General features: G+C 40.1%; 1 protein-coding gene across 8 annotated transcripts in view; it reads right to left on the reverse strand.

Annotated features, from left to right (window-relative positions):
- siah1.S (siah E3 ubiquitin protein ligase 1 S homeolog) overlaps positions 1-27,320 on the reverse strand; it is a 32,879-nt gene extending 5,559 nt beyond the window's left edge. Inside the window, exons 1-3 of one of the 8 annotated variants that reach the window (XM_018260657.2) lie at positions 27,033-27,292; positions 23,504-23,577; positions 1,418-3,612 (exon numbers count right to left, since the gene is read on the reverse strand). In XM_018260657.2, coding sequence (XP_018116146.1) covers positions 2,762-3,610 — 849 coding nt within the window. In that variant the 5' untranslated portion in view covers positions 3,611-3,612; positions 23,504-23,577; positions 27,033-27,292 and the 3' untranslated portion in view covers positions 1,418-2,761. Of the gene's footprint in view, positions 1-1,417; positions 3,613-16,776; positions 17,354-23,503; positions 23,578-26,619; positions 26,778-26,865; positions 26,887-27,032 lie in introns of those variants that run through there. The other 7 variants (XM_018260658.2, XM_018260663.2, XM_018260661.2 and 4 more) reach the window with 7 other exon arrangements.
- Between the last annotated feature and the right edge of the window lie 461 nt (positions 27,321-27,781).

The raw sequence follows: 27,781 nt of genomic DNA on the forward strand, positions 1-27,781 counted from the left end.
ATTTATATAAACAATAGTAGTGTTTCTGAAGCAAACACTGCAGTTTTAACAGTGCATTAGATTTTTATTGCTTTAGAACATTTTAAATTTCTTTATGTTACTGTTCCTTTAAAATGCGGCAGGGAATCTCTAGTCTGAAAGGCAGAATCGCTAATCTGATGACAGACAGGGTTAGGAAAAGCTAAATACAGATTCAAAAAATGTGTTGTTAAAATGTCATGCTAAAGGCAAAACCCAGAGACTGTTGAAAAATTAATTGGGACTTCCCACAATATTCAAATATGGTTTACTCCTCTACTTTGTCTCAATATCAGGACTTTTGCATTTCCCCCAATGACTATGAACAGGGCCGCCTTCAGGGGGGGGGGGACTAGGGGGACAGTTGTCCCGGGCCCCGTGATTTTTGGGTCTTAGGGGGGCCCCGGCTGCTGTACTCACGCTGTCAGGACCCAAAAATCAGGAAACTGCAGAATCGTGTGGGGAGGGCGGAGCTTCTAAACAATTGGTAGTTTCCCTAGAGCTGCATGGTGATTGGATAAGCCTATCCAATCCCTGTGTAGATCTACCAGGACTACTAAGCACTATAGCTCCGCCCACCCTCCCCGATTCTTTTATGGTTTATTAAACCCCTGGCCACCAATGATTTTTTTTTATTATATTCTACAGGGCCCCTGACCATCAATGTTTTAGTAAAACTTTTATGGGGGCTCTCTGTCATCACTGTTTTTTTTAAATTTATAGGGGGGCTAGACCACTAATTTTTTTTAACTTATGGGGGGGCCCTGACACCAATGATTTTTTTTAACTTATAGGGGGGCCCTGACCACTAATGATTTTTTTTTTTAACTTATAGGGGGGCCCTGACCACTAATGATTTTTTTTAACTTATAGGGGGGTCCCTGACCAACAAAGAATTTTTTTAACTTGTAGGGTGGCCCTGGCCACAAATGTTTTTATTGGGGGTGGGGCTTGGGGGCAGGATCTGGGTGGGGAGGGGACCCAGAAAATTTTGCCGTACGGGGCCCTGTGATTTCTGACTATGAACACTGGGTTTATAAGAGACATGTGTAAGTGAAATAACACTGCAGATAAAACAAGTGACAAACTATTGACTCACAATAAAGTCCCATTAACAACACTTTTTGTAACACGTCCTGTGTCAGTGTAGTGCATGTTCTTGATATGTAGCACCACACTGGCCAATATGAATATTGTGAGAACTAAATCATTGGATCACATCTTTCATTTCAAACGTTCTCGTGTCCGAAACAAATGAGTATCAAATGAGTATCAAGGATACAGGAATATGAAGGCTGTAATACAGTTGGTACCAGAGCACACAAGTGCTTGCTTTCCAATAAAAACAGCTACTAACATTCATCCCTGAAATACAGCAAAAATGAAGGCTTGGATTTGATAGTTTGCCAAGTATTATTTTAATGACAATTATAAAAGAAGGGGTACAGCTCATGTTGAGACTATGCAATGACAATATCTGCTTTTAGTTTTGAGACAATGAAAATTGCAGCACAAATCAAATACATCCTTTCTTCAAAATGTCCCAAAATAACTCAGATCAAGAGGTTTTTTTGGCCCAACCTAAACTGCAACAACACAATTAGAGTAGTGCACAACACAGATGAAATTACAGAAAAAAAATAATAATTTTACCCGTTTTTGTGAACTGGTTTGACCATAGCAGTCTTACAGGCATAGATAAAGCCCTCCATTCGGACCCCAAGGATGACAAGACAAAAAAATGTGGCTCTACTTCATTGTTAAATAGAGATATTATTGAGTTTGGTTCCATAGTCACCAACTATTGCTCCTATTTGGCAGATGAGTACGCCAAAACCCCCAACAACGGTCACTCCCAACGTGGCAAACACTTGCCCTGGATATGCCCCCAACATTCCCTGGCTAGAGAATGAGGAGAATTCACCAGACACTGGGTAGGCTGCAGGGGTCAGTTGCTCCCATAAAGATACTATTGTAGGTGATACAGCCTACAAACACCCTGAATCACTGCAGCAGAGCATCAATTCTTAATGACAGGATCCCTTTAAGTCAAACCATGCAGTTGCCAAATACAGGTTAACAAAGAGCATAGATTACTAAATTGCAATTTGTATCCCGCTGAAAACAACATTTCTCTAATAAACACCGGTTACAGATTTCATTATGGGAAAAATCTTTCCAAATTAAAAAACAAAACAAAACTATGCATAGCAAACCATGGGTGTAGAAAAACTTTCTTAATTACAGAAAAGAAAGTCAAATTTATTGAATGAAAAACTAGAAGTTAATAAAAATGAGCAATACACAGAAAATGTACACAAACAGCAGCAATTCTAAATTGTGACTTACAAATGAGGAACGCAGTGGCATTGAACCACGCGAAATGGCTTGTCCGTCAAAAGGTAGGGAAAATAAACACAAAACAGTATTCACTGTACAAACGACAAACGCAAATTCAGGATTATTTTACATTTCTGGTTGAATTTTTTTTTTTTTCTTCTTTTCTTTGTTTAAATACAAAAGATGCCCGGCTGGGTGTGTACATGTTTTTCAGTGGTTTATGGATTATAAATATTAGTGTCTCTACATGCAACCGATTCCTGTATTCTTAGTTACTTTTGTCATTTGCAGGACCCACACAATATAAAGTTTATGGTTTGCTGGAAATGTCATCTGTAACCATTTTATTTGAAATTCTTTGCAAAGCATTTTAAACACTGGCCCTGGAGGACTGGCTGCCAATTCAGCACATGGAGATTGTAACGTTTATTCCTAAATTGCCATTTTCAGCAAATAGTTGTGCAATGCTGGTGTCAAATACTAAGCAGTCACTATTCATGATGGCAGTTGCGATTCCCTCATGAATAGAGCGAGGTGTTGCTTCCCAAGTCAATCTCCGCCGGTGGCCGTTAAGCTCCAGTCGGTAAGCAAAGTTCTCGGCCTGCTTGCGTGTTCCTATGAGCTGTACAATTGCAAAGAACTGCTGATGGCCGTCATATTTCTCCTGTTTTTCCAAGACTAACATGAAATGAAAGCCAAAACAAGACTGCATCATGACCCAGTCTACTGCACCAGGAAGGTTTATGTCTGTGGCAAGAAATACAATATCCTCTCCTTGTAACGTTGTAATAGATTTATGCTGATGCATTAAGTGTGGCATCACCGCATCCAAGGAACCTTGCCATTTACACGAAGCCCCGGGGCAGGGACAGGAGTAAGGCCTAAACTCACAAAGCTCTTCATGGTCAGCTTTTTCAGTATGCGGCAAAGTTACCTCACAACCAGACGAGGCATATTTACATGGAAACAGCACAGAGTTGGCGACTTTTTCCATAGCCAAGTTGCGAATTGATCCCAAAGGGCCTCTGCAGGTTGGGCAGCAAGTGAGCTTTGGCCGACAATTACTGCAGACCAGGTGGCCACTCTGACATTGAAGTATAGGTGGTAAAACATAGTCAAAACACACTGGGCATTCAAAGAGGCTGGCCAAGTCATTGTTTGAAGCAGTTGTGCCAGTCAGGGCTGGAACTCTCTGAGAGGGAGGACACTTTGAGGTACCAGTAGGGATTGCTGTAGCAGTCTGTCGGCTCATTTCTACAATGAAAACAAGGATATGAATTAGTGTGGGTCCATGTGACAGGACTGTAAAAAGAATCAAATCAATAGCAACACAAAGTAATCTCTGCATTTCTGTCTGACCAGCATTTTAACAGAATTTCTTGACATTGTTATAGCCGTATACCTACATCTAAAAAAAAAAAAAAAAAAAAAAAAAAAGGACACACGTTTGAAGACTGCCAAGTCCAGAGTCTAGACCGGGAGGTTCAAAAGAGGTGTTAAAGCCATATCTGTAAAAACTGAAAAACCAAATTTGAATAGAGGCTGGGGGGTTGGTGCGACATCTATTGTCACATACAATGCTGTTGTGGCACCTCTCCCTGGAAGGTTTAATAACACCTCATAGCTCCAATTTTGCTAATACAATCTAATCTACAATCCAAACACCTAACTTCATGACATCATGGTGGATTATGATAAACAGATTATGCTGACTGGAGCAACATTCCAGAGGATATATATTCTCAAAGGAAGATTTACAAATTATTCTGAATTGAGAAAGCCAGTTGGGTGACTGGTGAAACGTCTTCAAGGTCAAGGAAAAAAAACACAAAGTCCAGTTGATTTGACTTATTTCTATACCATGACCTGGATGAATGAGAATCTTCATAAACTTAATCCAAGAAAGATTTTCATCCGACATATCGGATATATTAAAAAAAGGACACCTGAGCCCAGTATTTCCTCAGTTTACATCTAAAACTCAACAAAGAATTAATCTGGCCATAGATGCAAAGATACTTCCCCATCTCCTGACCTGCCACTAACCATTCAGATCAAAGTCTTACCAGTCAGATCAAATAAAGTAGTTAAAGAACAGATCAGCCAATGTTCTGCCCCTGACAGCAATCGTACGATAGTTATGTCTGACAAAGCTAGTGACAGTCTCCCACTGAAAATCGTACGATCGGCAATACACAGAGATATTATCTGCAGCCGACAGAAATTTTCTAACCTGTCCATTTGACCAAACAACCGCTCTCCGCCGGACGAAAAATGTCGGGACTCTCCACACATGGTCCGAAAATGGTACGAATCCTCGATTCGTACGATCGGATCTTTGTGTCTATGGCCAGCTTAAGGCTACAAATTATATAGCAACAAAAGGCCACCGTAGCACTAAAGCAGTGAAAGTCTGTATGTGCAGATTGCTAGTAGCTCCCCATCTTTCCATGCTCCGTGCTGCTGTCAGCCCAAGACAAGGTTTACTTACACAGTATAGCGTTGGCTACACAAACAATATGCTTACATAGCACATCTAGAGGGTATAACCAAGGTTTGGTCAATTCAAGGGGCGGGGGCTATAAGCAGATGTTGCCAGTTGACTGTATGGCACCCAGCGTTAAAGTTTCTGAAGTAAAACTACAGATTTGCCCTAATAAAACTTGTTCCAACACTCAACTTTGCCAGGTTAAAGGAAGTTACTAAATTATTTTTTTTTGTTTTTGTTTTACACACACACACACACACACACGGCTATGGCTATATAAATACATGATACTGCATGCTTAGTGCAAGTCAGGGATGCCCAGCAAAATCTCAAACAAAACCAAACATAAAATCTGCATATCCTTAACCAGCTTCTAACTAATTACCAGATTTTACTGAAACCCTGCAGACCATGAAAACCTAGAGAACTAATAAGACTTGATGCATATTATTCTTAAGCTCAAGTAGATTTCTTCTGTTGCCCGATGTGTACTAGGCTAGGTATATTGCAGTGGAGGCCAAGACTAACCCCAAAAAGTTGTTTAAGTATATTAATAGTAAAAAGATGCAGGCTGAGAGTTTTGCTCTTTTAAATAATGGTACCAGTATGGTTGTAACAGATACAGAAAAGGCAAATGTGCTAAATCAGTTATTTTCTTCAGTGTATACAATAAAGGAGTCAAGGCGTAAAGGAGTTCCCAGGCTCACTTAATAGCGGCACTAATGGCTCAGCTCAATATAGTCGGTGGCGGACTCAGAATAGGATTCATAAAGCTTTAATAAAAAATAATGTAAACAAGGCTCCAAAGCCTGATTGCATATACCCCCAGGTTCTAAGAGAGCTTAGTTCAGTTTTAGACAAGCCCCTATGTCCGATTTTCTCAGATTCGCTTTGATCTTATATGGTACCTATGGATTGGAGAAAAGCTGATGTCATTGCAATATATAAAAAAGGATTTACAAAATCGGCCTGGCAATTATAGGCCAGTAAGTTTGATATCTGTGGCTTGTTAAGGGATAACATTCAAAATTGTCCTAATGAATTGCATTATGAGCAGCAATTAGCATGACTTTATGAAGGATAGGTCATGTCAGACTAATCGGATTGCTTTTTATGATGAGGTAAGTAAGATGCTGGACAGTGAGTGGAGCAGTAGATGTGATCTATTTGGATTTTGCCAAAGCATTTGATACTGTGCCTCACAAACGACTGCTTTCTAAACTAAGGTCTGTTGGGCTTAATGAAGTCATTTGCACATGGATAGGAAACTGGCTACAGGATCGGGTACAGAGGGTGGTTGTTAATGGTACATTCTCTACTTGGAGTAAGGTTCTTAGTGGGGTCCCCCAGGGCTCAGTATTGGGTCCACTTTTATTTAACTTGTTCATTAATGACTTAGGGGAGGGTATTGTAGGTTATGTATCAGTGTTTGCAGATGAGACAAAATTATCCAGCCCAATTAATTCCATCCAGGATGTGGCATCCTTGCAACAGGATCTTGACAAACTGGCAATCTGGGCAGCTAAGTGGCAAATGAGATTCAATGTTGATAAATGTAAAGTCATGCACCTGGGATGTAAAAATATCCAAGCCACTTATACCCTTAATGGGACTGCACTAGGCAAATCCATTATAGAAAAGGACCTTGGAGTCCTTGTAGATGATAAACTTGGCTGTAGCAAGCAATGTCAGTCAGCAGCATCAAGGGCAAATAAGGTCTTGAGCTGTATTAAAAGGGGCATAGAGTCACGGGAGGAGGGGGTCATTCTTCCACTTTATAGAGCACTGGTAAGGCCCCATCTAGAATATGCCGTACAGTTTTGGTCTCCATTACTCAAACAGGACATTATTGAATTATTGAGGGCCCAGAGAAGGGCAACTAAACTGGTAAAAAGTAATGAAAATCTTAGCTATGAGGAAAGACTGGCCTTGGGGATGTTCCCGCTGGAGAAGAGGCACTTAAAGGGGTTGTTCACCTTCAATGTTCAAATCTTATGAAACCACTAACAATGCTCTCAATGTGTTAGAAAAAACATTTTCCATAACAATACGTAAAAATGCCATTGTAGACATAGGTCAATGGGTGGCTTGAGTGTCCCAAACTTCCGTGAATATTATTTGGCGGCACAGATATCTCAATTGTTGCATTGGTTTGTCCTTTCCCATCCGCCGAAATGGGTTTTGATCGAACAGAGTATTTGTCACTGTAGTTTTCTTGGGGATATCCTTTGGATTCCTGCCGTATTACAATCTCACAAGAACTTTCCCACTATTAATCATACCTTAGCTATATGGCGGACCATAAATTCTAAACCTCATTGGCTATCAAAACATAAACCCTTAGCACCTTTATTTCATAATCCAGACTTTCCACCGGGCCTGGATCCTCGACAATTCAAATGGTGGATAGATGCAGGACTCACTCATATTCGCCACTATTTAGTACATGATAAAGCCCTTAGCTGGACGATCCTACAAGATAGGTACGCCATTCCTGTTCGAGAACAATACCGTTATACTCAAATACGGCACTTTTTAGTTTCTCTAGAGAAGAGATGTTCTTTTTCCCCTCTCACATTTTTTGAGTCATTGTGTTTGCATCGTCCCCTCATGAAAGGATCCCTCAGTTATTTATACAGACAAAGCACTACTTCACAACCTATAGCTTCCCTTACATATATTAAATCTTGGATGGCAGAATTATCTCAAGATTTGGATGAGCAAACTTGGCAAGCTATTTTTACAAATACGATGCACACTTCTGTTAACATATTGGTGCAAGAAACCTCATACAAGGTCTTAAGTAGATGGTACTTGGTGCCTACTCGCATAGCCAAATGGAAACAAGGTGCTAATCCTCACTGTTTTAGGGGCTGTGCCTTACCAGGCACAATGTTACATACATTTTGGCAGTGTACTAGGGCACAACGTCTATGGGCTAGGGTTTACGAATTAATATATACGGTATTGCAAGTAAATTTACCTAAATGCCCGATGGAAGCATTACTGAACAAACCAATAGAGGCGCTACGTAAATCGCAATATAAATTAATCACGCATTTTTTCACTGCCACTAAGCAAACCATTGCCAAAGCTTGGCTGACTCCCCATTTACATTTCTCTGCTGTCAAAAATAGAATTGATGCCGTTTTCCTTATGGAAAAACTCACTAGCATATCACAGGATAAACAGGCCCAATTCACGAAAGTTTGGGACCCCTGGATTCATTACCGTCACCCCGAGAGATTTGATCGTGATGTCTTAGCCTACTAGTAGGCCATATGCAGTAACAATGCCGATGTCCTGGTATAGTTTTGCTACTATCTTGTTTGTATACTGATTGGTGCAGTGTATGAAGGTCTTTTCCTTCCCCCCCCCCTTTTTTTTTTTTTTCCCTCTTTCTTCCCCCTCTTTCTTTCGCCCTCTCTTTCCTTCTTCCTTTCTCCAGTCTTGTTGTTTCTTTCCGTTTCTTCTTTTCCTCCTCTCCCACCTACCCTGGTTAAACGAAAAAAACCTTTTGACTGCCTTGCTTATTGATATGTTTACATTCTCAGTGGCTTATAGCACCTATTCATGTGTCGGTTAGTCGTATTGTGTGTACTGTGTTTTATTGCAATCTGTTGATTTCAATGCTTGTATACATGGACTTTTTTTTTTTTTCTCTTTCTTATCACTGCACTGAGTTGTAAATATTGAATTTCTGCAATAAAGAAATATTGAAACAAAAAAAAAAAAATGCCATTGTAGAAGCAAATTTTTATACCTATTAACTCAGTCCTTCTCCTGTCTTTCTGACCGGTTTTCTGAAGTGATGGGAGTGGCCTACTTTGAACCTGACATACCAAGAACTTCCTATATGATGACATCATGCCCAGGCTTTGCCCTTCCTATTTGACATTGATACTGCCCTCCACCTAGTAATTCATTGGTTGCTTGTGCACTGTAACCAGCAGGGCCGCCATTAGAAATCACGGGGGCCCCGTACAACAAAATTTTTGGGGGCCCCTGGGCCCCGCCCACACTGACGACCAAGCTCCGCCCCATATCCCGCCCACATCGCAGTTAAAAGACCACACAGACATCAGCGCTAAAAAAGTAACCCCCCCCCCACACAAGTTGTAAAAAGCTATTGATGGTCAGGGCCCCCTTATAAAAAAAATTGGGGCCCCAAAAAAAAAAAAAATTTAAATTTTTTTTTTTTAAAAACATTGGTGGCAGGGGCCCCCTGTTAAAAAAAACTTGGGGCCCCAACAAAAAAAAATGTAAAAAAACTAAAAAATAAACAAACATTGGCGGCAGGGGCCCCCTTATAAGTTAAAAACAAATTGGGGCCCCAAAAAAAAATTTTTTTGAAAAAAAAATTTTTTTGAAAAAAAAAAAAATGGTGGCAGGGGCCCCCTTACAAGTTAAAAACAAATTGGGGCCCCAAAAAAAAATTAAAAAAAAAATAATTTTTTTTTGAAAAAAAAAAAAAAACTGGTGGCAGGGGCCCCCTTACAAGTTAAAAAAATTTGGGGCCACCAAAAAGAAAATTAATTTTTTTTTTTTTAAAAAAAACCCAAAAAAACCAATGGTGGCAAGGGGCCCCTTACGAGTTAAAAAAAAAATTGGGGCCCCAAAAACAAAAGTTTTAAAAAAAAGATTGGTGGCAGGGGCCTATAGAATATTAAAATAATACATTGGTGGCCAGGGGATTAAAAAAAAAAAAACACAAACTGGTGTTCAGTAGAATTGAACTCATGGCTTCAGTACTTCAACTTCGCCTCCTTTCGTGACTTCGGGTCTTTTCACCGCTTCAGGACTTCGGCTTCGGCTGTTTTCGTGACTTCGGGTCTTTGCGCTGCTTCAGGACTTCGGCTTCGGCTGTTTTCGTGACTTCGGGTCTTTTCGGCGCTTCGTGACTTCGGCTTTTTCCGTGACTTCGGGTCTTTTCGTCGCATCGGCTTCGGCTTTTCGGCACTTCCGCATTCGGCACTGAAGAGGCAAGACGTACGGCTCGGGCGCTCGTAAGGGGGGCCCGGATCTTCAAAAAAATGCAGCGCTGCCGGGCCCCCCTTCATGCCCGGGCCCGGTACGCTTGTCCCCCCTGTCCCCCCCTGATGGCGGCCCTGGTAACCAGTCACACAATTTGAATGGTCATTGGTTGATTACTCAATAGTAATGGCAGAGGTTAACAGACGCAGCATATAAAAAACCTGCCTTGCAACAAACAATCACACAGCCATGCAGACAAATACTACAGAAAAGGAAGGAGCAACCTTGTTCTCCCAATTCTTGCACTCTCCTTCTGCCTAAGCTATAACTGAATGAAGTGCCAAGGGGTGCAACCTTTTCTGGGAATAAATACTGGCTTTTCTATATTTTTATCTTTTAATACCTTTGGTATTAAGCATGTCAGTAATGTACAAAATTGCAATAAAACCAGCACTGACTTGCTTGGAAACTTATGTAACTTGCACATATAGCAGTGACAGTAGGGTTGCCACCTCACCACTTTAAAACCAAACAAATATGGAATCCACAGCCTGCATGGCTTATTAACTCATTTAGATGCTGCAGACTGAACTGATTTATGTGCAGCCATGTATCATACATCTAAATGAATTGCTAATCAGCCATGCAGGCCGTGGATTTCATATGTGTTTGGTTTTTAAAGGGGTGAGGTGGCAGCCCTAAGTGAAAGGCAGAGCAGTGTGATAAGGGCAAGTAGGTTTTTTGAACATTTTGTGCTCTCTCCCAGGGGGCTGTAATTTACCTAGGAAAACGATACCATTTTTTTCAGGAGAACCTAAGGGTTTACGTGTTCCACCTCTGGAACAAGATTTAGAGCTCTAAATACCAAAAAAAAAATGTAGTTATATTTTTCATGATATAGGGATTTATACCAGAAAAATATTTTACTTTATGCACAAAAAATCAACTCATTTGGAAAGCCTCAAGCTCATACAAATAGTCCCGGAAGTCCCGTCAGTTGCTGAATAATGATTTTTTATGGGATAAATACACAAAATAATACATTGACCCCCCCCCCCCAAATAATATATTTCTGGAAAGTACAAGTGCCATCTCCCATAGTATCTATTATAATCCAATTATAATAATTTTTAAAAATTAATTATAATATAATTAATTTTTAAAAATTATTTCCTTTTTTCTCTATAATAATAATAATAATAATAAAACAGTAGCTTGTACTTGATCCCAACCAAGATATAATTAATCCTTATTGGAAGCAAATCCAGCCTATTTAATCTTTACATGATTTTCTAGTAGACTTGGGGTATAAAGATCCACATTATGGAAAGATCCATTATCCGCAAAACTCGTGGTCCCGAGCACCTGGAACCCCCCATCTACACAGTTGAAGTCTCTGCAGCACACAGCCCACACTCCCCCTCCCTCTCACAAACTTGTAACAGTTTCTCTTCAGTTCCTGAATGCTGCTCAAATTCCCCCGCACAGGAAGCAGTGGCAGATTGACAGCAGACATAGCCAAAAGGAGTTGTTAGCTGCCAGTACAATGTGGGATATCATATAAGGAAGAGGAAGTGAACACTGTAGTGTTTTTGGGGGGGGGTCAGTGACCCCCAACCCAGCACAGGGTCCGTGTGGAACTGAAGGATTAGTACAGGGAAACATCTCTTCAACTGTACTATTTCTATGGAAAAGTTTGTTCTACTAATGTGAACTGTTAGATTTGTCAATTTGTTACAAAGGTGAACAACCCCTTTAAGGGGTGATATGATAACTATGTAAAAAATACAAGGGGATCATATAATCTCTCTAATGTATCTATAGAAATAAGTCAAATCAACTGGACTTGCTGTGTTTTTTTTCATTGAAGACGTTTCACCAGTCATCCAACTGGCTTTCTCAATTCAGAATAACTTGTAAATCTTCCTTCGAGAATATATATCCTCTGGAATGTTGCTCCAATCAGCATAATCTCTTTATCATAATCCAATCCAAACAGATTATGCTGATTGGAGCAACATTCCAGAGGATATATATATTCCCAAAGGAAGATTTATACAAGTTATTCTGAATAGAGAATGGCAGTTGGATGACTAGTGAAATGTCTTCAAGGAAAGTCCAGTTGATGTGACTTATTTCTATAGATATACCATGACCTGGATGAATGAGAATCTTCACAAACAATCTCTCTAATGCTTTATTTACCAGTAGGTCTTTCCACCTGACACGAGGTCACCCATTCCGATTAGAAGAAAAGAGGTTCCGCCTAAATATTCGGAAGGGATTTTTTTTTTTTACAGTGAGAGCTGTGAAATTCTCTACCTGAATCAGTTATACAGGCTGATACATTAGATAGCTTTAAGAAGGGGTTGGATTGCTGTTTAGCAAGTGAGGGAATACAGGGTTATGGAAGATAGCTCATAGTACAAGTTGATCCAGGGACTAGTCCGATTGCCATTTTGGAGTCAGGAAGGAATTTTTTCCCCCTCTGAGGAATATTGAGAGGCTTCAGATGGGGTTTTTGCCTTACTCTGCATCAACTGGCAGTTAGGCAGGTTAACAAAAAGTTAAAAGGTTGAACTTGGACGTGTGTCTTTTTTTCAACCTATCTTAGTATGTATATATTATAGAACTGCAGGAACAGTTTGTGTAAAAAAACTTAAAGTTGTACATAAAGAACATCTACAGGCTCACATAGCATTAGCAATATAAAAGATTTTAGATGGGCATCTTTAAGTGTGTATGAGTTCAATTTCCTGGTAATGCCTTTATCTCATTTTATTGCAGAAATTTGAAGCACAAGGTTTCGGGGACCAACCCCTTTCTCAGTTTGCAACTGAAGGGGTTGGTCCCCGAAAGCTTGTGCTTCAAATTTCTGCAATAAAATGAGATAAAGGCATTGCCAGAAAAAAGTTGGTGTGCTTCTTCCCTACACAGTCTGGATGACATAATTGGCTTGGCAGCAGCTTGGGATATGAATGCACCCTGCAGTGATAAGCAAGTGGTGTGCTGCAAGAAAAAGCTGTTCAGTTTCCCTCATTCTGGGAGATTTTTTGCCAGTGTTTGGTAGTTATTCCATGTGCAAACTGCTTAGTATTTTTCGTGGGGGGGGGGAATATTACCCCTGCTCCATAAAAAAATAAATAAACCAGGGGCTCCCCACCCAACAACTTTCTTTTAAAGTAAACGAAATGCTATGCAACTTTTCAATATAGATCACACTAGTATTTTACTAAATGTAATTATTATTAACAGCAGCCAAATTTTGACCAAATCCTGTTTACTGGCCTCCACGTGGTGCAGACAGGACAGCCCCTCCAAACCAATATCCTGTCAGCATGGCAAACTGGTATATTTACAGTGTATAGCAACCACTTTGTTGTGCAGGAAGCAAACTGTCACTTTCCGATAATGCAGGTTAAAAGAGCAACTACACCTACACACACAAAGAAATTGAGGTGAGTCAGCTGTTAAAGCATCTCAGACCTGCACTACCAGAATTAATTTAGGAGTTGAAAACATTAATAATTTACATGTATACATTGCAAAAAATGCTCAGAAAACTCATCTGAGCTATTTTAGGTACATAATTTACACGTATAAATTGCAAAAAAAAATGTTCAGAAAAGCCATATGAGCAATTTTATGTACATTTCTTGAGAGGGTTTAATTCCTACTAAAGGGTGCTGCATATTCAGATCACTGTACCACTGGCATCAAGATATTGGTTGGATATGAGAATGGCAATGGCACAGTTTACCCTGGTCCAATTAGGCATTAAAAAAAAAAAAAAAAAAAAAAAACTTGTTATGGCCCAGTGCATATAATAGCAAAATTCATAAACATTTACATAGGATTCTTCCAGTGAAAAATCAGATCATGTCTATTCAGCTAGTTAATAAAACTGTATCAGTGTGTTAAGTTACCAAAAACCTAAATGAAATTTAGCTTTCAAGTTACAAATGCCCTTACGGAATAAAATGTTCTTAAAGAGTAGAAAGGTGTGAAAGCAGTGTGAAAGTCAACTGCAACTCTTTATTGGGTAAATTCCCGTTTCAGGACCAAAATCCCTTTATCAAGTGTGACAATTACTATTGTGCCTGCACAGTGGCACTTGGTGATGCAAAAATGTTCTTCTGTGCTGTAGTTTAAGGCTCTTCAAATGAATGCTCCATTTATTATATACACAATTACATGTTGTGCTGCACAGGGCAGGTCACAGCTATAGAGAATCATCCATCCAAAAATACCAACAAAACACACACACTTTCTACCATAAAATAGTTATATTTTTGCATTCATTTTCTGGGCTGCTGTCTTAAAAAAATAATGTTCTTGAAAACAAAATGCCAAGTCTAACATGTACAGAACAATTTCTGTACAGAGTGCACCAACATGTAAAATGACTCCGACAGTATGTTGGTCAAACAAGTCGTACATTAAAAGAGAATTGGGGAAACATATACGCAATATAATAGATCCAAATAGTTCCACTACTCGAGCCAGACATTTTGCTACATGTACAAATAGATCCCTAATTTTATTTTCTGTAATTGGTATATAGAAGATCCTGGAATACAATGTCTTGTGCTTTGTCTAAATAAATATTTACTTTAAATACTAAAATATCTCTATGTTTTAACTTTTACATTAATCTATAATGATGTTTTGGATTGGTCATTTTAAACATGTTTCTGATTGGTCCATTTCCAATCACTGCCTCTTTGGATTGGCTGTTGGATGAATGTTGTGATTGGTCCCTTTTCATTTAAAGATGACTACATGGTCTAATGTTTGTTCAGCCTATGACTAAGCGCCCCTAAGGCACAAAACGCATAAGGCTTCACTGTAATATTTTTTGCTTAATAAATTCTTTTTTTTTTTTTACTACATCAATTTACAGAGTGTGGTCTGGTATGTGCCAGCCCTTCATTATCTAAGCTGCCAATGACTATATTGGGGTTCAAACAGGCTGTTTAAACAAAACCTGGTATAAGCAACAGTAACAAAACCTTGAAAGGATTCTGGGGGGGGGGGGTTTGTATTTTCCTATTAAGTTATAAGAATATATACTCATTTGGAGACTGTCATGCTAAGCTCTAAAGTTCACAATGCAAACAAGCAGGCAGGGCACATACAATTCTATTTTACTACTGTGGGGTTTAACAAGGTAGATGCCATTATTGGTTTTAAAATATTCTTATGTCAAAAATGCATCCAACACAATTTTTATTCTTTAATGAACACATACTGCACCTCTAAAAAATATCTGCAACACTAAAGCGGAGAGCAAACACTGTACAAGAAACATTTTCACTAGTTCATTTTCTTTGTTACTATGCTTTGAAGGAACAGTAACATCAAAAAAATTAAAGGTTTTTAAAGTAATATAAATATAATGCAGTGCTGCCCTACACGGGTACAACTGCTTCAGAAACACTACTTTTGTTTATATGAATAGCAATGGGGGCAGTCATTTAAAGGAGAAAAGGCTCAGGATACACAGCAGATAAGCTCTGTAGAAGATAATGGTGTTATCGGTTATCCACTATTTAACCTGTGCCATATAGCCTTTTTTCAATTTCCACCACAGCCGTTTGTTTATATGAACTATATGAAACGTCTTCATTGATTACTCAGCAAGTCCAGTTGTTTTTAGATTGACCTATACTAGATATATGAACTATAGTAGTGTTTCTGAAACAAACAAATCAGTTTTACCAGTGGAGGGCAACAGGATAGTTTCATTACTTTAAAACTTTCATTTTTTGGTGTTACGGTTCCTTTAACATAGATCTGTCCAGCTGGAGGCCCAATGGCTAAAAGTGCCTTTCTACAGTATATTTATGGCTCCCTATGGGCTCCAAAGGCCGTGTACGCCATAATTCTGATTTAGCAAGTGCTAAATGCCCCTGAATGTAGAGGTTATGTTTGCAAACTAGCCAACTACATGGAAAGAGTTGGACAGCGCTGCTTTTATCCATCCACAAAAAAAAAAAGCAGTTCACTAAAATGAAATGGAGTAAAAAAAAAAAAGAACACTCTAAATCAACTTTTCCACCACTTGCGAATAAACATGATTTCTACATACAGCAAACTAAAAGTAGAGCTAAAACACGCAACACATCTAGTGAAAATACCATTCCCATTCAGTCACAGAAGTTAAATTTAGCACGTTCTGAAAGCGTACAGACAAGCCCAGCACACAAATTCGTATTTAAAAAAATATATATATATATTTGGCTGAATCAATCTAATCAAGCTTAAACATTGTTGAGCTGTTGATGTGTTTCATAAGTACATGGGGGGGATTTACTGATCAGCAATTGGTGCAGATCTGTGAAATGTCTTATTACTAAACATATAACTAACCATACACAAGCATTTAACCAGGTAGCCAAATAAGTATATCTTTGGTTTATTTGGGCGGCCAAGTGGTGGGCTGATTCCAACACTACAAGTGTGTCTTACAAAAAATCACCTACAGTTGATGGAAGAGATTGTTTTGGTTCCATACAAGCAAATATCTGGGCAATTAAGTGAGGAGAGAGTAAAGAAGTACGTGAGGGCACATAAAGACTAATGAGAAGAAAAGTGTAAGTAGATTCTAAATTGGTTGAACTGGAGAGAAGTATTTCCAGCAGTTAAAGCAGCAGAAGGATTGGGAAGGGAGCGGTGTATCAGGACGGTGGGTGCAATGTTACAGCTCTTGTATAAAAGTCAAAGTGAAATTCATGAGATGAGGAGGGTGAGCAGCTCCCTGTCCCATGCGGCCCTGCCGAGGGAATGTGTGGGACGGGAGAAAGCTGTGCATTGGATCCGTATCGGGCAGACTGTGAGGCGGTAGTGTTGCTGCAATGTGTATGTGAGGGGCAAGGGTCGGAGTGCTGACAGACAAGTAATGCACACAGTACAGCAGCAGCAGCAAAGGAAGCGGTGGCGCCAGTGAGAGTTACCTTTCCTTCTCTTCGGGTCACTACCTGACAAGCACGTGAGCAGCACCCCTTTCCACTGGTACAACACGCTGTGGCTCGCCTTGGCCGTCATGAGGAGTTAGACAGTTCATCGCGCTCCGCCAGCAAAAGACAAGCGGTGCCAATTCAGAGCGCAGGCGGGTGAGGTAACAAATCCAAATGAGTTCTGCCCACGTCCCGCCGCTCGCACAGCTACAACCATCCAAACAGGAACCTCCTCCTCCTCCTCCCACGGGAGTCACAAGTACAGACACTGGGGAGCGGGACTTAAATAGCTCGGAGTAGTGGCAGAACTGAGGGAAGCACTGGCCAATCCCAGGGTCACGAGCGGACACAGTGTTGGGGCTTCTGACGTGTCTGACTTCTCCGGTTACACTGCGGTATTCCTGGCAGCAAACGGTGTGGGACGTTCCCCCTGAAAACTGCACGTCACGGTTAAAGCGCTACAGCTTTTATTGCCGTTTCAAGTTGCGAGGCACCTACGCCGTGACTTCCCCAAACGCTCGCGGGACCGCGTCTCTCCTCCTAACAACGACCACACCCGCACTACACTCATTGAGCATGCGCAACGGCCCACCCACTTATAGCTCCGCCTTACACGGGGAGGAGGCGGTGCCACAGTCTTCTGTTAGCCATTGTATTGTTTGGCAAACCTCAAGGGTTCATTGGCGCTGCCAAAGCTGAACCGTCACAAGAGTAGCCGGTTTGGCAATATATTACCATTGTACACTGCGCACTCCGCCACAAACATATACTGCAGCACTCACCGGCAAAACGCATGCAGTTTCCGCAAGTTTTCTGTCGACTGGGAGCAGGGCCCGCGACAAACTGATTTTTGCCAGTGATTTAGAAAAGCCCACACGGGCAGGCCCGGACTTTGATTCAGATCAGACCCCGGTAACTATAAACAATAAGTATAAACAATGATAATTCCAGCATCAGAGACAGTATATATATATATGAGCAATACAACTGTTATATGGTGTTGCTTTTACATGGTGCTAAAAATGTATACTTTAAAAATAGCCACTTTATTAAAGCTCCCTATCGATGTTCTATGGCCTGTCTTTGTTTTAAATGAGGGGTGGGTGTGTTATCACGCTCCCTGCCAGAAGCATAGTAGGAGGGGGACAGCCAATCACAGCCCTGCAGTCACACAAGCACAGACAGGCTTCAGTTCCCTATCAGGTCCTGCTAGCTGCTGATTGGTTCCTGTCATACAGTGCAGTGAGGCGCCGGCTCCCCTGCACAGCATGGGAATTCAGGGAGCAGGAAGTGGAAGAGAAGGGAGGGATTATAAGGGTTTTTGCAGAAATAAAATAAATCTGCACGCACTCCTGCAACCATGGCCATGGAGGTTAAAAAATGTAACTTTATTCCATATTAGTTAAAAGATAAGCGTCCTAACGCGTTTCGTATCAACAGATACGTAATCATAGGCACTATGCAACAGATACGTAATCAAGTGCCTATGATTACGTATCTGTTGATACGAAACGCGTTAGGACGCTTATCTTTTAACTAATATGGAATAAAGTTACATTTTTTAACCTCCATGGCCATGGTTGCAGGAGTGCGTGCAGATTTATTTTGAAGACAGAGTTTGCCTAAGCTACGGGTTCGGGGCACGGCACCCGGACCATTCGGCTAACTTGGTGAGTGAAAAGCTCTTTGGCTATTTTCTATTATCTAACGATTGGAGTGAAGGGCCTGGGGTCTGGACACCCAGGCCAGATTTTTCTGCTTGGTAAGGATTGCCTAGCGGTTAACATCAACGTAAAAATTTGAGCAATTTGAGCATTACATGCATATATATATATATATATATATATATATATATATATATATATATATATATACATAAAAATAAGGGATTTGACCCGTAAAGTTTATAAGTGGTTTTGCTCTATTGATATATTATAATTAGTCCAAAGGAGATTGGAGCCGGCATCTTCTCTTTTTTGCAGAAATATTCAATAAATCAGCTACTTTTTTTAAGCACAATTCTTATATATTTAAATGATTATAACACACTGGTACATTCTAATTTTTTAAACAAAATGTCTCCTTTAATTGCAGCCATACACAAGTCTAGACAAACGATCGTCCCACACACATACACAGCATGGCCGACTTTCTATTGTTCCAAGTCTTGGGGCACACAGCTCAAATGAACAGAACAGCATCAGGTCACAGAAAAATGTTACCTGTACTGTACTAGTAATGAAGCCCCAGAAGAATAAAAATGATCCATCTCAATAACAAAACATACAGCCATAGAGGGGAGCTGTGTTGCCTTTCCCTTGGGTGTTTGTATACAAGAGGAGTCCCAGCAACATAACTGAACAAGTTACAGTAAGGCTGATGATGAATGGCTTTTAGCAGCAACCACCCATATGACATACTGCGCTGGCCTCAAGCCAATACAGAAGAACACGCTACATAGCAAGCAACTAGCAAGTGACATTAGGGAAAGGACACCTGAAACATTACCCAGCAAGTGTCTCTAGTTACAATCACCCATCTGGCTGCAGAGCACTTAACAGCACGACTTAAATGTTGCACTTAAAGGGGCACTATATGCCATTGTTTAATTAGAGTATTATTTGCCTATTTTAATCACCATTTTATTTTTTTGTAATTTATTGAGTCAATCAGTCTTCGAAGGGTAGAGTACCAGTGCAGTTTCACTCATCTCATATTGAGCAAGGTGGCATAGTGCCCTATAAAATGCTATATGGCTGATAAGGTGTCATTGACCCATGTAAACAAAACTGCTGCACTGGGGCTAGATGTATTGTTACCTTCAAAAAGGAAGACCAACCGCAAATTGTCTTAAGGTGGCCATACACAGTAAGATTTGCTAGTTTGGTAAGGTCAACAAACATGCAAATCTTTTCCCAATATGCCCATGTGACTTGGGCCAAACGATCAAACTACAATGAAGGAGATACAAAAAGCTGGAGTGAGGACCACATCAATGACCTGGCGCAGTCCTTGATCCAACAGAAAAATCAAGCCTGTCAAATCACCATCTGGCAGATTTTTGGCCAGATATTGAATGGGGAGTCCTGCTCAATCACCAGTAAATAAACACTGCTTGAAAGATTCCATGCATAGGACCATTGTGAGCAGCAGTGGCCTGACAGTGCCTAAAGGTGGCCATACACAGGGATCGCCAAACGAGCAGATCTCTCCCCGATATGCCCACACTGAGGTGGGCGATATTGGGGTGATCCAATCGTGGGCCTTAGGGCCCAACAATCAGATCAGAATGGAGGCAATACAAGCGGTCAGATCACAGGACCGAATCAACGAACAGTTACAGCCGCGATCCAACTGGATTTTTTACCCTGCCCAATCGGCATCTGGCCAGATATTGTTTGGGGATGCTGTCGAATGGCCCCACACACGGCCAATAAGCTACTGACTCAGTCTGTCGGCGGCTTTTATCAGCCCCTGTATGGAGGCCTTAAAAGTAGACTGGAAGAACAGGGTCTTCTTTGAGGATGTGCTAATGTGTATGTAGTCCCAATTAGATGTCGCAAAGTCTGGGGTACTGGATAGCATCTACTAAGAGAAAAAAATCTAATGGATTTAATTAGCTGATGCATTCAAACCCATGTTTCAAATGCCTCAAACAAACAAAAAACACCCTTAAAATTACATAAAGGATGTGCAAAGTTTGTACCACTCTGCAAACAGCTTAATTCTTCCTGATTTACATTGCGGCTTTCTTCCTGTCCTGTGAAGGATAGAAGGGACACAATGTGGACGGCAAAAAATACAACTTGCTGGATGAGATATGGGTGACTTTTCAACTCAGCCTGCCACATTAAGCACCAGTATTTTATTCTGTGTTATACCTTTAATTAAATCTGTTTACTTGCATGCAAAGCACCATAAGCTTTCTTGATTGCTATGCAAGCATATTTTCCATTTCGCTTACACGAGTATGTTTTAAGCAAGAGAGCCTGCATTCATAAGCAATGGATACAATGTTCAGAGAAGAATGTTTAAAATATTGCAGTTATAGAACAAGAAGTAAAAGTGTTTTGGTATTTATAGTTTCTAAATCAACTCCAACTGCAAATGGGTTTCCTGCCAGTAAAAGAAACAGATTCTTACTATTATCAATGTAAAATATTAAAGAAAGTAAACCAAGCAATTAACTTTGCAGGTCAGGAAAACTAGAGAAATTAAACCAAATCTCTTTTTAAAGCGTTGTTTACCTTAAGTATGTTATAGAATGGCTGATTCTAAGCAACTTTTCAATTGGTCTTCATTATTTAACTATTTGCTGCCTTCTTCTGACTCTTTCCAGCTTTCAAATGGGGGTCACAGACCCATCTAAAAACGAATGCGCTGTAAAGCATTTATCTATTCAGGCTCTCTCCTATTCATAATCTTGTCTCTTATTTAAATCAATGCATGGTTGCTATGGTCATTTGGACCCTAGCAACCAGACTGCTCAAACTGAAAACTGGAGATCACTTTCTATATCATACTAAAATTAACTCAAAGGTGAACAACCCCTTTAATGGATGTGCAGGAGAGAGTTTTATTTCACTACACAATAGTATTCCCTGGTATGCTATTGGGTCTTAAAAAAATAGAAGTGTTCCTTGTTTAATAAAACTTATTGCCCTGGTCACAATACCTACTGCCCTGGTCACTTGTAAAAATTGACACTGGGTGGCAACAAGTTAAGTCCACCGTCACCATTACTCTACTTACTAGAATCTCATTAAAACGAGATGGTCAATTTCACGTTGCTCTTCCTGACATAATAATAGCTTTTCTGTGCGTACAGTGTTGAAAGGAGTGGGGCTACCCAATCTGGAGCTAATCACAATACAAACAAAATCTAACAAAATAACTGCCTTTTGCACAAATTCTGCATGTATAGAGACATGTCTGGGGATCCTTCTTTGCAAAAGGAGCCCCTTATAAAAGATATATTGGCTAACTGTCAATGAATATCTGACACCCAACTGCTGCATGAAGAGAGAATGAAAAGAAACTGATGCTGAGAGAGGGATAGTGAGGATAAACTTGATTATTTCAGAAACAGTACAGAATTATTAATTGATTATATTTAGAAAACTTATTTCAGTGTGATGAGGCTTATTTTAAATTTTCAAATAAATTTTCGCAATAGTTCCTCTTTAAATTCTTACATCCAACTAGTTACAATTAGGAATGCACCAAATCCACTATTTAGGATCTGGCCCAAACCCCGAATACTATGCGATACTAAGATTCGACCGAATACCAAACCGAATCCACATATGCAAATTAGGGGTGGGAAGGGGAAAATCTCTTTACTTCCTTGTTTTGTGACAAAAAGTCACATGATTTCCCTGCCCAACCCTAATTTGCATATGCAAATTAGTATTTGGTTCAGCCGGGCAGAAGGATTCGACCGAATCCTGCTGAAAAAAAATCAGAATCAAGGCCCAATCCCAAACTGAATCCTGGATTCGGTGCATCCCTAGTTATAATGTCTCTACAAAAAACAGCTCATTTACTATCTTTTTACACTTAAAATAACAGTAACATTAAAAAATTAAAATGTTATAGAATTATGTTCAGTTGGCCTGCACTGGTATGACTGGTGTGTTTGCTTCAGAAAGACTTCTATAGTTTATATAAACAAGCTGTTGTGTAGCCATTCAAGCACAGGACACATGGTAGATAACAGATAAGCCAAGCAGAATCCCATTGTATACTACAAAGCTTATCTGTTATCAGCTGTGTAAACCTGTGCCTTTTCTCCTTTTTTCAGTTTTGAATGGCTGCTCCCACAGCTACACAGCAACTTGTTATATAAACCATAGTACAGTTTTGGAATCAAAAACACCAGTTTTGCCAGTGCATGGCAACAGTACATTATATTTTTAATTACTTTAAAACACTTTCATTTTTTTTGGTGTTACGGATTCTTTAATGTTTAAGCAAAATATATCAGCACTATAACAGTACAGACAGAATATCCTGTACCTTATAACAGATTCATTTTTCACAGTATGGCCTCCAACATGTTTCCTGTAATGCAATTTAGTCTGCATGGATGTAGATATTACTCATTTTACTCCCAAAGTAAGTTATGCAGATTACATATTGGTGATTGCTCAATAAAGCAATGAGCACAGTTAACTCAGCTGCACACCTGTAGTACTTGTAGTATGAAGCTTGTACTGCATAGATCTGGTATATGCTACTGAAAACATTACAATTACCAAGATGAGCACAGAGCAAAACAAAAAGTAGCAACCGGGTGGTGGCTGTGTCCCTTAAATGTGATTGTGACTGGGCATATTTATCTTTCATATCATAATAAACAGCAACTCGTATCCAATAAAATAATGTGACGTAGTGCAAAGTTACATTAAATACCTTAAAATGTGACCTAGTTTTATGCCCATTTACCGAACCTGTGCTAGTTAGTCTGCATCGTGCAGATTGGTACAGTACAGCTTTCATCTACCAACATCTACTGAAGACAGGAGCAAAGTAATGTATGCATTGAGGCAAAACTTGACAGTGTAAATTATACAAAGCATATCCAGGAAGAAATGGAAACAACATAACATAAAGAGTACCTCCACATCCATAAAGGGGAAAGAATCTATGAGTTCTTGCATGTTAGTTTTGGCAAAAGCATAACATCATTTCTGTAGTAAATTTTGTAGTAAATTTCACTCACCTTACCTCTATCTTACACTGGATTTCTTGTCCTGTCCACTCCGTTCCGTCTGAAGGCAACATCCAATCCACAAACTATACCAAAAAAAAGTAAGAAAATGACAAAGAAAAAAAGTGTTATTTTAAAGGTGTAAACACATATAGCTACAATTCAAATTGGATTTTGCTTCTAAAAACCAAGAGGGTATATTTTTTTTTGTTTACGTTAAGAAGCCGAGAAACTACAACCCCATTTTCAAAAATGTTGCAACACTGTTGGGGCACCTATCTACCTAAAACTAGCAGGAACTCTTTATTTAACATAATGCAGGAAGGAATTCATTGGTTTTACCTTTCCATCAACTGCTTATGAGATTCCAGTGTTAATTATCTGCACAGGTAAAGCTGGATGCTCTCTAGTTTGTCAAATAAACATTTGCCAGCAAACCCTATTCCTACATAAACTTTCCATGCAAAGTTTTAATCCCCTTAATGGACGTAGTCTAGTATTTGCACAACCCCAAAACTTGGAATCAGAGAAGTACTGGTTAGGCTCTATGCTAAAAAAAAACATGTGGCCAATTCCTCCAATATCATTCATACTTTTCAGGTGCCTATACTGAGGGCAGACACAGACTGCATGGATATACACCTACATACATTGCTAATTAATTAAAGGGGTTGTTCATCTTTGAATTAACTTTTAGTATGATATAGAGAGTGATATTCTGAGACAATTTGCAGTTGGTTTTTATTCATGGTTTTTGAGTTATTAGGCTTTTTATTCAGCAGCTCTACAGTTTACAAGTGCAGCAATCTGGTTGTGAGGGTCTCGATTAGCCTAGCAACCATGCATTGATTGAAATAAGACTGAAATATGAATAGGAGAGGGCCTGATTAGAAAAAGTAATAAAAAGTAGCAAAAACAATAAATGGGTAGCCTTTTTTCTTAAAGAAACAGTAACCAAAAAAATTTAATTGTTTTAAAGGCATTAATATATAAGGTACAGTTTCCCTGCACTGGTAAACCTGGTATGTTTGATTTAGAAACACTACTATAGTTTATATAAACAAACTGCTGTGTAGCCATGGGGCAGCCATTCAGAGCACAAGTTACATAGCAGATACCAGATGCACTCTTTAGAATTCCATTGTACCTACTAAGTAGCCTGTGCCTTTTCTCCTTTTTTAATTTGAAGGGCTACCCCTATGGCTATAGCATAGCCTATTTGCATATGCTATTGTTGTATTCCTAAAGCAAACACATAACGTTTGCCAGTGCATAGCAACAGTAAATTATATTTTAATTACTTTAAAGTGATACTGTCATGGGAAAACATGTTTTTTTTGTTTTCAAAATGCATCAGTTAATAGTGGTGCTCCAGCAGACTTCGGTACTGAAATCCGCTTTTCAAAAGAGCAGATTTTTTTTATATTTAATTTTGAAATCTGACACGGGGCTAGATATATTGTCAGTTTCCCAGGTGCCCCTAGTCATGTGACTTGTGCTCTGTCAGGGTCAGTAGCCTATTTTAAAGCTGAAAGAGGAAGAAATGGAATGGAAATAATAATATTTATATAGACCAAATGAAAAGCTGCAAGGAACAGGGCATTCTGTAAAATTGTAAAACTTGACTAAATGGTGAACCATCGCTTTAAAGGAAATTGTAATATACATGTATTATATATCTAATGACACTGCAATCATATGTAAGTAGAGCGATTTTGCATATCATCTTAATCAGCTAACCATCTGCTTAAAAAGCCTAAGTATTATTAAAATAAGCTGCATAATGAAGAAAAGACATACAATAAGTGTGTGTACCTATTACAGTATGTACCCAAGACTGCTGTTAAACAAATACAAGTTCTCAGCACAGAGGATCTTCACAATTAGCAGTATCACAAACAGTAAACATCAACTATAAACCGGATCATTTGAGCTTCCTCAGTTAGCACAATACAAAGGCTATCACTGGCTGCATCACACATAGTAGCTGCACTGATAACTCTTGCAGTCAAAAGAAAAGGTTGAAACCACTCAACAACAAAAATGTTAGCAAAGGAAAATTCCTCTACACTGCAATATAAATTCTGATGGTCTCCGCCATGTTGACAGCATTACAAGGAGGATTGCCCGGTAAATAAAACTGTTTTAAAGTCACCGCTGTCTGCTGATCCGTTGAGTGCGTGGTACAAGGTTATCGTATTGAGCATTACAAGGATACTGTTCTACAAGCTACATGATCATCTCTTACACTTCTTTCTTCCCTTCTTTCTATCCCTATTCCCAAGCAATGCTGCTGTCAGTGAATGCTTCTGGAAATTCTGTGTTTATTAGTAAGAAAATTAAGGGTATCCAATAAACCCCCTTCTCGGATTGTTGAACTATATTATTACTAAGCATCCTTGGACAGAGGATAGGATGCTTAAAGTTGTACATTAACAGCAGTTAAAGCGACATGGTCATATAGGCAAGAAACTACCAGAAAAAACAACAACATTTTGTAAATATTTAAGAATTTAGCACGAATAACAAAATCTAACAAGAATCTATGAAACAATGTAGGCGGATGTACCACCAGAGACCTAGACAAGGCAAGTGCTGGGAATTGTAGTTCAAGAGCGGGGGGGGGGGGGAGAGAAGCTCAGGTTCAAATTCTAGCAGCAGACAAAACGGCAGGATCCATAACATAGCAACTACAACATGTCATTCCTTCCACAAGTACTGTCAGCAGCAACCCCTTGATGTGTACACATGGAAGTAAGGCAGCTACAGGGAGCTTGATTTCTCTGGGGGGGGGGATTAGGACACAGATCAGGAAAGGGGGAGGGGAAAACACAGTGGAGGGATTAGGCCACAGGCCTTGGTTTGGCAACAAGACAATAACAGCCAGAGCAACAATACAGGCAACAATACAGGCAGCTCCATAGGAAGGGACAATGGCTGGGTTAACAAACGGCTGATGAGGCTGTTAGAGTGTGTTGATCATTAGTTGGATTACAGGGCTAGCAGATTGCCATTCTGAAATGAAACCCCTATAACGTGCAAGTGCAATAAGGCTGATGATGCAATAGGGGGATTATTTGACAGGAGGAAATAAATGGAAGAAATAGACACACATGACACTGCCATACCATAATCAATGTAAGACTTTACGCTTCGTGCTGATGCCAAGGTGCCATAGTTATTTGCATCAAAAAGCAGAAATAAAAGAGGGGAAGGCCGGGCTCTGCAGTTTGTCTGTAGCAAACATATGTCACACAGGCACATGTGCAGGGAACATCCATTAACCCTCCCCCCCCCACAAACGCAGCATTTTGTGCTACCCCCCCCCCCCAGCACACTTTCCCACGGGCGCCTGAGAGACAGGATCCACACACACTATCCGTGTGTCCAACGTGCGGCCCTCCGACTCTAGCTCTATCACAACTCCCAGCATCACCGATCTGATTGCTTCGACAGCAGCTGAAGGACCGTGAGTTTGATATCCTTGCTCCCGCTGCTGCACAGTGCTGCTGCCATCTCATACAACACGGCCCGCGCTCACCTTCCCACCAGGAGGGAATCCGCTTTGTTATTATTATGTCTCTTCCTGTTCGGCTTGCACTGTGACGTATCAGTTGCCTCACTCACTCGCACGATACCGGAAGATGGGTCGTACAATCCTTTATCGCCTGTAGGACGTTTCTTTTAGCGGGTCTGTATCTCTGTGGAGCTGCCGCCGCCGCCGCCGTCCCTCGTACTCAGTGCGCGCGCCACCCCCACCACTGCCACAGAAAGACACTGCAGAGGGAACGAGCGTGCGCGGTCACAAATATTGACGTCACTACTCCCGCGCTAAACGCGCGCGCTCACACCACGGATTATGCTGCCCACGCCCAGAGATGATCGAGCATAGAGTCACGCCCTCTCTCGCATATACCACGCCTACTAACAGTTTGCACGGGTTTATAACAATTGCGTAGTTAGTGTTTTCACTTTTGGTACATTGAGATAATTTGAGAAGCTTGTTTAAAAAATCAGTACTGGATCAGTATCGCCTAATGCATTGTTTTTCTTAGGGTATCAACTTATAGATGACTGTTTAAATCTAATTGCTGATTGGATGTTATGGGCAACGTCTCCAGAAATCTCTCCAGATATTTATCTCCAATGTTAGTGACCTCAGGGTTTGGGTCCCGGGAGTTACAGTATTAGCGAACAAACAGGAATTCAGGAATCCACCCCAAGCAGGCCCTCCGCAGTCCGGCTCTATAGTTAAGCCAGTGCTAGGATTGGTGAAGGACAATATAGAAG

The sequence above is a fragment of the Xenopus laevis genome, chromosome 4S (assembly GCF_017654675.1).
Source record: "Xenopus laevis strain J_2021 chromosome 4S, Xenopus_laevis_v10.1, whole genome shotgun sequence".
NCBI lineage: Eukaryota > Metazoa > Chordata > Amphibia > Anura > Pipidae > Xenopus > Xenopus laevis.